The 11,266-nt window shown below is 45.3% G+C and overlaps 1 protein-coding gene across 1 annotated transcript in view; it reads right to left on the bottom strand.

Annotated features, from left to right (window-relative positions):
- The window catches only part of cog3 (component of oligomeric golgi complex 3), an 84,078-nt gene extending 77,429 nt beyond the window's left edge, over positions 1-6,649 (bottom strand). The window contains exon 1 of the mRNA XM_063051156.1: positions 6,180-6,649. Coding sequence (XP_062907226.1) covers positions 6,180-6,335 — 156 coding nt within the window. The 5' untranslated portion in view covers positions 6,336-6,649. The remainder of the gene's footprint in view (positions 1-6,179) is intronic.
- Between the last annotated feature and the right edge of the window lie 4,617 nt (positions 6,650-11,266).

Consider the following 11,266-nt stretch of genomic DNA (forward strand, 5'->3'; position numbering starts at 1 on the left):
ATCCTGCTAAAACCTTGTCAGGACATTATTACACCTACGGGGTGGCTTTAATGTAAAACATTGTAAAACAACAATCAGATTAAAAACTGTCACTCAGTAAAAAGAATTCCATTACAATTAGTTGCATTACAATGCACACACGGATGAATTAAATGTTTTACCAATAAAATGAGTAACAGAGTATAGGAATCAACAAAACAATAGAGTTTTATACATATGGTAGTCATTTCTATTCAGCCTTGTAGAAAATTTCAATTAACTAATCAGTCTAAAGAATCAAAAACATCTAATATCTATAAGTAAATGACAATTATAAGTCAGACATATCATACAAGATTTGCCATTTATCTTTATAATTTATCACTACATCTTAAATAATTGGTGAAGAACATTTTGAAATATTTATGGCAAAATTTTAGAAGGCAGCTTTAACAAGGAGGATACTGCTAACGTTGAGGAGAAGAATCACAAAAATCTTTCACTGTTCCTGCTCCCAAATCATATCTAGAGCTGGTCAAGGTAGGAATCAACAAGTGCCAAGTTCAATACCATCATTTCAGGCTGAAGTGCTTTGGGGAGAGATGGGATGTTGTTTATCATGTGAACGTTCAAAAATGTTCTCTTGATATGACTTCAATTTGCATGGATTAAACCTGCAACTGGAAGTAAGACATGCATGATTTCCCTTCATAAATCAGTGACAGCTTTCTTCCTTATTCTTCTATATTTCTCCAAAGGACAACTCACTTTCTTCCTGTTGTGCATTTGGACTTTGACAAGGTGCCACACACAAGGCTGCTTAACAAGTTAAGAGCCCATGGTATTACAGGAAAGATACTAGCATGCACAGAGCATTGGCTAATTGGCAGGAGGCAAACAGTGGGAATAAAGGGAGCCTTTTCTGGGGTCTGTGTTAGAACAGCTTCTTTTTACGTTATATGTCAATGATTTGGATGATGGATTTGATGCCTTTGTGGCCAAGTTTGCAGACAATATGAAGATAGGTGGAGGGGCAGGTAGTTTTGAGGAAATAAGAGAGGCTACAGTCGGATTTAGGCAGATTAGGAGACGGGCAAAGAAGTGGCAGATGGAATACAGTGTTGGAAAGTGTATGGTCATGCACTTTGGTAGAAAAAATGAAAGTGTCGACTATTCTCTAAGTGGAGAGAAAATTCTAAATTCTAGGGTGCAAAAGGACTTGGGAGTCCTTCTGCAGGATTGCCTGAAGGTTAATTTGCAGCTTGAGTTGGTGGTGAGGAGGGCAAATGCAATGTTAGCATTTATTTCAGTAGGACTAGAATATAAAAGCAAGGTGTAATGTTAAGGCAAACACAAGGAAATTTGCAGATGCTGGAAATTCAAGCAACACACACAAAATGCTGGTGGAATACAACAGGCCAGGCAGCATCTATAGGAAGAAGTACAGTCGACGTTTCCGGCCGACGAAGGGTCTTGACTGTACTTCTTCCTATAGATGCTGCCTGGCCTGCTGCGTTCCACCAGCATTTTGTGTGTTGTGTAATGATGAAGCTTCATAAGGCCTCACTTGGAGTATTGTGAACAGTTTTGGGCCTCTTATTTAAAAAATAAAAAAATCATGTGTTGACATTGGGGAAGGTTCAAAGGAGTTTCACGAAAATGATTCCAGAATTGACAGGCACGTCACATGAGGAGAGTTCGACGGCTCTAGACCTCAATCACTGTAACTCAGAAGAGTGAGGGGTGACCTCATTGAAACCTGTCGAATGGTGAAAGGCCTCAAAAGAGTGAATGTAGAGAGGTTGTTTCCTACAATGGGGGAGTCTAAGACCAGAGGACACAGCCTCAGAATAGAGGGGTTTCCTTTCAGAATGGAGAAGAGGAGGAATTTCTTCAGTTAGACAGTGGTGAATCTGTGGAATTTCTTGTCACAGGTGGTTAAGGAGGCCAGGTCATTGGGTACATTTAAGGCAGAGGCTGATAGATTCTTGATTAGTCAGGGCATGAAGTGTTACAGGGAGAAGGCAGGAGACTGGGGCTGAGGGGGAAGATGGATCAGCCATGATGAAATGTTGAAACAGACTCGATGGACTGAATGGCCGAGTTCTGCTCTTATACTTCATGGTCTTATATAATTTTCAATGGCCTCTCCTCGCTGAAGTTAAACTTACCAGTCTATAGTGGCTGAATTTACTTCTAAATCATATTTTGATGTCATATTTGCAATCCTCTGGCACAGCCCTCGACTCAAAGGAGGAGCTGATGCATTATTCTCTCAAGAGCTGAGAATGCCTTCTGGTCGAACTTGATGCCTTAGCTCCTATTTATTACTTATTTGTCTATTTCAACTATCTGCTTTTTGCTTTGACCGTGCAGCAAAGGTAAAGACAAATGCTAAGTATAGATGGTCCTCAAGTTACACAAGGGTTCTGTTCCTCAGAACTCCCTGCAAGCCTCTCTCTCCCCAAATCAGAAGCATGTTATATTGTTACCCATATCATAATCACTCTACATACACTGATCATCCTTTCATTTCATTGAATAATCACAACACTGCCCAAAATTAACTGATTGAATCCAGTCATTTGTGAATGCTGCAAAACAGTTTATTACTGGCCAGAAAAAATGCTTTAAAATATATAGGAAGATCTCTGTAAACTCAGTACTGTAAATCATAATCTCCTGCATTAATTTAATATCTCTTCTAAATTTAAACCTACCACTTTCTTTCTCAATGGCACATTATGGCAAGAGATTTAGAGGGAGTTTGAGGAAGAATCTATTTCCCTCAAAGCATGGTTAAAATTGAAACACACTGCTTGAGGTGGTGGAGGCAGGTACATCTATTTTTTTTAAATGCCATTGAAGAGGTAACTGAGGTCCAAATGCTGGAAAATAGGATGGATACAGTATAGATGAAGGAAAAGACACAGCACTCCACCCATCCATTCTACATGAACCTAATCCCTTGTATATCACAACTGAACTCTCCATCAATCTACGAGATCCAGAGAAAACAGTTTAATCTAGGCCAATTGGGGCGGGGGGGGTGGAGGGAGAGCACTGATTATTTGGGAAATTCCTCTCCAAACCTGACTCCATCTCTATTTCATACACAATCAGCCCATTCAATCCTATTACCCATTCATTGTTTAGACAACTGGTTCTGTTGTAATTCTCTCACGTTAGTGCATGCTTACTTTTCGTCTCTGCACCTTCAGTTCCCTCCTCTTTGATCTTTATGTACTCATCTCTACTCTTGTCTTTGTGTACAGTCTGACATTAGTTACAACTTCCTACCTCTTCTGCTTCCCCTTTCTCTCCATCTCTTTTATTATCTGACTCTATGGCCTTCCCTCTCCAAGGTAAGTTGGTAATGTTGTCCGAGAGCCAACCAACTGTTAAAATCCACGAGAATGAGCAACTTAACAGATGCATAATGTTGGGTACCTGGCATGGAGAGAGCCCTTAACAAAACTGAAAGAAACTAATCACATCCCATTCAATTCCTGATCCTGGATCTGCAATCCTAAAGGAGCTGTTCAACCAACTTGGTTCTGCAACGGAACTTCTGTGATTCTCCCGTAATTCTCCAACGAGAGCACACATATTTTATATGAGAACAAAATACAAGACAATCAACAGCATTTTCATGAGTTTGCTTGGTAATTTAGCTAACCCCTACACTACTGTGGTGCTCACTGAAGTGGTGAGAAGGGCTACATACATGTAAACTTCTCTTTCCACTTTCTGCACAAGGCATATAAAATCATCACCGTATCCAATTCACATGCAAACAGAATACATTAGTTTGATCAGCATACTTCAACAGAAAGTTAAAATCTGCATCACAAGTTTACTGTAATTTGACATGTCTGCACGTTTCACTGGAGTAAGGCTCTAATGTCAGGGAACATTAATGTCTGACGAGAAATGAAGCGTTGCTAGTAGGGAAAATGCTGGAAAGTATAATTAACAACATGATGTAACACCCAGAGAATAATAGTTGGATTAATCAGTCATCCATTTATGAAATAAAAATCATGCTTCGCACATCTGTTAGAGTGCTCTGAGGATATGACTCGTAGAACAAACAAACAAGGAGCAACCCGTGGGTGCGGTGTATTTGGATTTCTGGAAGCCTCTATACAGATTGCTTGTATTTTTTTTATATATGCAATTTCAGGATCAGTGCATCACTAGCAGTACCAACCATTCATGCCTCTTCCCCAAACGCCTTTGGGAAGTTAGTAAGAAGCTGCATTCTGGAATGGCTGCAGTCCTTCTGGTGAACAGTGTTGTTGGGCAGCTTTGGGATTTGGTCCCAGTAATAATGAGGAAACGACAACACATTTCCAAATTAGGACGGTGTGCCACCCGGAGACCTCGCAGGGCATGGAATAGTGTCCTTGTTCTTGGTATTTAGGAGGTGCTGGGGGCACTGAGATAAGCATTCTGTAGGTGGTATACACAACAGCCACTACTGCAGGTGGTAGAGGGACAAGGTTACAGCACATGGAATTGGAAGTAATGAATTGCACGTATAGAAACTCAATTGATTCTAAAGCAAAGAACATAAACAAACAAGGCTTTCTCAAGTTCAGCTCAGACTTTCAGGGTTACACAGGAATGGTGCTCTTGCGTGCCAACTAATCAAAACCCACAGCTACTGTCTACTGTGAATCTAAATGTTTTTATTTTATTTATTGAGATACGGCGAGGTACAGGACCCTTCCAGCCACACTGCCCAACAACCCCCGACTTACCCCTCCCCTAATCACGGGACAATTTACAATGACCAATTAACCCACCAACTGGTACGTCTTTAGACTGTGGGAGGAAACTGGAGCATCCGGAGGAAACCCACGCGGTCACAGGGAGAACGTACAAACTCCTCACAGACAGCAGTGGGAACTGGGTCGCCTGCACTGCAGTGTTGCATCTCCAACTTTGCTGCCGATAGGGTTGTGGAACATGGCAAGTGAGGAGGACATGGTTCATGGAATCGAGTGTACATCATTCACTTTGGTGCACAAAACAGAAATGCAATGTATTTTATTAAAACGGTGACAGACTTAGAGACCTTGATGTTCAAAATGACCCAGGTGTTCTTGAATACATTCCCTGAATGTTAACATGCAAGTACAGCAACAAATAGGAAGGCAAGCGGCTTTAATATGAGAGGATTTCAGCAGAGTAGACATGTCCTGCAATTATACAAGACCTTGCTGAAACCACACCTGAAATATGTGTACAGATTTAGTCTTCTTACCCAAGGAAAGATATGCTTTTCAAAGTGGGCATGCAACAAAAATTCACCACACTGGTTCCTGGAAAGATGGGCTTGCCATAAGAGGAGAAATTGAGCAAGTTAAATCTGTAATCTTCAGAGTTTAGAAGAATGAAGCAAAATTCTTACAGGGCTCTGCTAGTTGGAATCAGGGACATTTCAGCTAGTCACACTAGCTAGAAATAGAGATTTGTCTTACAATAAGGGTTGGAATACACAAAGCACAGGAGAAACTCAATAGGCCAGGCAACATTTATGGAGGAGTCTCTTCATAGATGCTACCTGATCCATTGAATTCATCCAGATATTCGTGTGTTGCTCCAGATCTCAGCATCGTGCGACCTCACTGGGTCTTGCAGTACTGATTATCATTTCAGAATGTGGTGAATCATTGTTCTGCGAGTACTCTGTCATTGATTTCATGATATCTGGGTATTAGGAGAGCCAAGGAATGATAATGAGAAAGGGGTGTTTGTGAATGACAGTGCAGGCTTGAGCGTTGGAGAGCCCACTTTCATTCCTCCGCCCTGTGCTAACATGTTTGTAGGTGAGTCGGGAGGTTGGTGCTCTGGAAGGATGGAAGCTGGAGGCAGGGAGGTAGTTAGAGGATGGGGTCGGAGTCCCGAGGCTCCCGAGTTCGTTTGCCACGTCTGTCTCTGACTCGGGGAGGCGGAACTAGGTACACAACCAGCCAGCTCCCGGGTTCCGGCTCTCCCCTCCCCCGGCCCACCTCCGGCTACGTGGCAGCCGACCGAGAGAGGCGAGGGAAGCCCAGTCCCCGGCGGAGAGAACGGGCACCGGCTCTCCGTCCTCGCCATTGGGCTCCGCTGCGGAGCCCCCCTCGTTCTTGGTGCCGGCGGTCCGGGGCCCGGATACCTCGCCTCGCCCGGGTCCGGCATGTAGCACTCACCTCGGCCGGTAAGGGCGTGTTGTCGGCGGCAGCCCGGAGCTCGGCCACGCTGCGCCGCTGGGCGTCGGTGAGCGGGGCGCTGGGCTCCGGGCCGCGCTCCCACAACGACAACTGCTCCCGGCTCCGAGCCTCACTCACATCCGCCACCTCCGCCATTCTGTTCCGGGTCTCCCGCCATCCCCGGCGCTGACCCCGGAAGCACTCCTTCACCAGCCGGCCCCGCCCACAGCGACGGCGGCCCCGAGTCCGGCCCAGCGCGGGAGCGCCGCTCCGGGATTGAAAAGCGTTGCTTCCGCGCCGAGAGCGTTTGGCCTTGGGACCCGGAAGGGGCCCCGTGCCGAGGAGCTCTGGTTACATTCGCAGAAGCAGGAACTTCGACGCAGACTCAGTTGTACTGTCTCCAGCCTTAGCATCGTCACTGTGGTCCAAGATTCGGAATATTGACATCTAATTTCTCATTTCAGGGTAAATTCATGATCAAAGGACACACTGAGATTCGCGTTCATGCGGACAAGTACAGAGAAACACAATAGCATCCATGGAAAACATTACCAAACAGAGGTGGACAGACAGCCAATGTGCAAGACAACGAAGTGTGCGAACACGACAAGAAAACAATAACAGCAATAAATAGTGACAACGAGTTGAAGGGTTCTTGAAAAGTGAATCCATAGGTAGTGGGATCAGTGCAGTGTTGGGGTGAGTGATGTTGAGTGAAATTCTTCCCTCCGGTTCCAGAGCCTGATGACTGAGGGGTAATAGATGTTCCTGGACCTGGGGGTGTGGGACCGAAGGCTCCTATACCTTCCAGCTAGCAGCAGCCAGAAGACAGCAGAGCCTGGATGGTGGGGGTCCTTGATGATGGATGCTGCTTTCCTGCGCAGTGCTGCTTGTAGATGTGCTCAGTGGTGGTGAGGGCTCTTCCCGCGATGGACTGGGCCGTATCCACTACTTCATGTGGGATTATCTGTTAAAGGGCACCGGTGATGCAACCAGTCAGTAAATGCTCCACTGCATATCTACAGAAGTATGTCAAGGTTTCAGATAACATGTCAAATCTTCTCAAACTTCTAAGAAACTAAAAGTGCAGCCGTGCCTTCTTTGTAATTACGTGGACAAATGCTCCGATATTGTAACAGTTAAGAATTTTAAGTTGTTGACCCTCTGACTCCCGCCCCCCCCCATGAGGACTGACTCGTGTGCATTTGGCTTACTGCTCCCCAAAGAACACTGCCAGAGTGACTTCAAATGTAGAAAATTGATGTCCTTGAGTCAGAGTCCTGACCTTAATTCTCCAGCAAGACCTCAAGATTGCTGTCCACTGCCACTCCCCACCAAATCTGGTACAGTTTGAGCAATTTTGCAAGGAGGAATGGGCAAACCTTGATCCATCATGTTGTGTGAAGCTAATAGAGACATGGCCAAAAAGACTACTGGCTGTATAGCTGCAGGAGGTGGTTCAACCAACTGCTGAGCAAAGGGGGTGGATAATTTTGAACTGCTGACATTTCAATGTTTGAATTTTTAGTTTTTGATGCTTTTTTTGGGGATTCACTGAGGAAAAAACAGAGTATGTGTTTCAGAAATGAAAATTCTCAGTTAAGTTGATCAAAATCCCTGGTTGTAATACTCAATTACGTGAACAAAGGGTTGGGGGCTGAATACATACTTTCACACCACCTTTGATTCGGCCAATGTTGTCAGCAGACTTAAATATGTACTTAGCTTCACAGTCATTAGTGTAAAGTGAGTACAGGAAGCACACAGCCTGTGCTGGGGGTGATTGTAATTCAGCATTGCTACCAGAAGGCAAGAATACTAACCAAGGACAGTGGTACAAAGCACACGAGGGAAATGGGCACCAAGAACGAAAGGCAGAGCAGCATTGAAGAATAGCACCGGACCTTTGGCACCAGGAGAACTGACACTAACAGCGGCACCAGAACTAGAAGCAACGGTTGCCACGATGAGAGCTTTGATAACCAGACCTGTAGCAGTGGCAAAACCACTAATACTAATACCAGGCACTTCTCAGGGCTGCCACTTGTGCTAATGGTCAGGTGAGGTTTCCAATCCATACTGATTGTGGTCTTCCAGTGAGGTTTTGCACTGGAACAACAATGTTGAAAGTTTTGATTGAAGAAGCCCTACGTAAGGTGTAGGAGGACACAAGAGACTGAAGGTGCTAGAACCTGGAGAAACAATCGATCTGCTGGAGGAGTTCAATGAGCAGCACCTGTGTGAGGAAGGAAACTCAACGTTTCAAGTTGAAACGTTAGGTTGAATATCAGCACACGTGCACTCAGGCTACATCACCGAAGGTAACTAGCATTGTTCATTCTAAACGGGGATGGAAGTCTAATGGGTTAATGAGATGATAAGGCTTGTAATAAAATGGAAACACTGAAGACCAAGGAACTGATTATGGACGTTAGGAAGGAGTCAGCGGCAGTCCTCATTGGAGGGTCTGCAGTGGAAAGGGTGAGCGGCTTTAAGTTCCTGGGTGTCAACGTCTCAATACCCCTACTGTAGGCCCAACACGCAATTGCAACCATGGGAAAGGCGTGACAGCGTCTCTACTTCCTTTGAGGTTGAAGGAGATTTGGCAGGTCATCTGAGAAACTTCTGGAGATCTATAGTGGAAACCATTCTGACTGGCTAGAATGAAAAACTGCTACAGGGAGAGCTGGGCTCAGCCAGTTACATGGTGGGTGCAGCTCTCCCCAGCACTGAGGACCTTTGTAAGTGTGATATCTCACTGAGGAACCCCACCATCCGGGCCAGGCCCTGTACTTGTTGCTGCCATACAGAGACTGAAGATCCAAACGTTACCTTCCTGCTGCCATCCGGTTCGTGAACTGGCCTGAAAAACCCTGACCCAACCTCAGACTGTGTTTCTTTTCCACTTGGACTGGTGTTGCAATGTTTCTTTTGTTCTGTAAGCTGTGACGAATTTAGGTGAATTTAAGATGAACTTACCTTTGTCATGTTTGTAATGTAATGTGCGACTGTTGCAAAAAGCTGATTTTTATGGTATTTACAGTCTGTGTATACATGCCCAGGACAATAAACGTGAACATTGTATTAAAGCATATTTTTCCTATTCCACGCTTTCTGACTTCCTCCTAGAGTTGGAGTTATACAGCATAGAAACAGGCTTCTTATCCTGCTGTTTATGTAAACCATCATGCCTATCGACACTTGTCCCACTGCCTGCATGGATCCCATATCCCTCCATTGCCATGCTCATACAAGTACCTATCAAAATGTCTCTTCTAACCTCCAGTAATTTCTCACCCCACCACCCTCTTCTCTTCCTTCTCATGCTGGCTGTCCTTTTACCCCCTCTCTCCTCCTCACCTTCCTATCACCCCGCCCCCCGGGTACCCCTCCTCTTTCCCATAGTATACAATGTACAGGTAACTGTTATACACAGACTGCATGTAGAAAGTGCTGCTAGATGATGTGTATACACTACAACACAGAAACAAGCCCTTCAGCCCATCTAGTCCATGCCAAATCATTAATCTGCCTTGTCCCATTGCCCAGCAGCCAGACCATACCCTTCCCATCCATGAACCGATCCAAGTGTTGAAATTAAACCTGCATCCACCACCTGCGCTGGCAGTTCCTTTCACACTCTCTCACCACCCCCTGAGTGAAGAAGTTCCCCTCATGTTGCCCTTAAACATTTCACCTTTCACCCTTAATCCATGGACTCTAGTTGTAGTCTTAGCCAACCTCAGTGGAAAAAGCTTCCCTCCTAGTCTCTATCTACACCCCTCATAGTTTTGTATACTTCTATCAAACCCCCCCTCGATCTCCTGCATTCTAGGGTATACCTATTCACCTTTCATGTATTGGGCTGGCAGTTTTTATTGCCGTACTGCCGATGTAAAGATGGGTGCGAGTGGTGAGAGTTCTCCTGAAGTCGACAACCATCTTCCATGTCCTGTTGACATTAGGGACAAGATAATTTGCCTGATATCGGGCCTCGAGCTCTTGCACCTCCTCTCTGTAGGCCATCTCATTGTTGCTGGTGATGAGCCCCACCACTGACGTGACACTGGTAAACTCGACAATGCGATTGCTCAGGGGCTTAGCCACGTACAGCAATGAGCTCAGCACACGGTCCTGGGGGTCACGTCTGTTGATGGTAATGTGAAGTGAGGAGCGGTTGTGTGTGGTGACTACCTGAGGTCAGTTTGCAACACCCATTGCACAGTGGCGCATTTAGACTGAGGAGCAGGAGTTTGTTCACCAAGGTCCCGAATGCAGAACTGAAATCCAATTACAGCATTCTGACGCAAGTGTCCTTGTTTTCTGGGCGTCAGGGCCAGGTGCATGACGGACGTGACTGGTGTCCAGTGTCCAATGTGGCAGGAATAGAGTTGTTGATATGTGACAGTACCAGCCATTGAAAATACTTCATGATGATTGGTGTCAGTCATTCAGTTCTGAAGGTGCGGATTTCTTCAGTACAGGGATGATGGTGGCTGACTTAAAGCCTGCGGAGACAGCAGCCTGGATGAGTGAAGTGTTGAAGCTGTCCATGAAGACGTCAGTGAGCTGGTGTGCACACGCCCTGAGTACTCGGCTTGGGATGTTGTCTGGGTCAGTAGCCTTACGGGGGTCGACTCTCTGCAGAGTCCTTCTCACGCCTGCTGCTGTTACAGACAGTGTTGTGCTGTGCTGGTAAGGGACTTAGCCTTTGTGGCTGGGGCTGTATTGATGCTTGAAGCATTCTGTACCATCTATTTTGTTATATGGATACTTTGCACATCTCACACAACCTCAGAACGGTCCCAGAACGCATCCTACACAACCAGGAAAGCTCACTAATGGTTTACTTACTGAGGAGGCTGATGAGAAGTAGACCATGCAGATCCAGACTCTCCTCATTTTATAGATGTGCAGCAGAGAATCTATCTCCCTGTATAAGCTACCTTATGAACACTGTTTATTATTGTGGTGTTCTTTATCCTTTGTGGGTTTTTTTGATGCTGCATTGGATCTGGAGTTAACAATTATCTTGCTCTCCTTTGCACTAGTGTACAGGAAATGACATGAAACAATCCTGAATCAGT

The sequence above is a fragment of the Mobula hypostoma genome, chromosome 6, assembly GCF_963921235.1.
Source record: "Mobula hypostoma chromosome 6, sMobHyp1.1, whole genome shotgun sequence".
NCBI classification, from domain to species: domain Eukaryota; kingdom Metazoa; phylum Chordata; class Chondrichthyes; order Myliobatiformes; family Myliobatidae; genus Mobula; species Mobula hypostoma.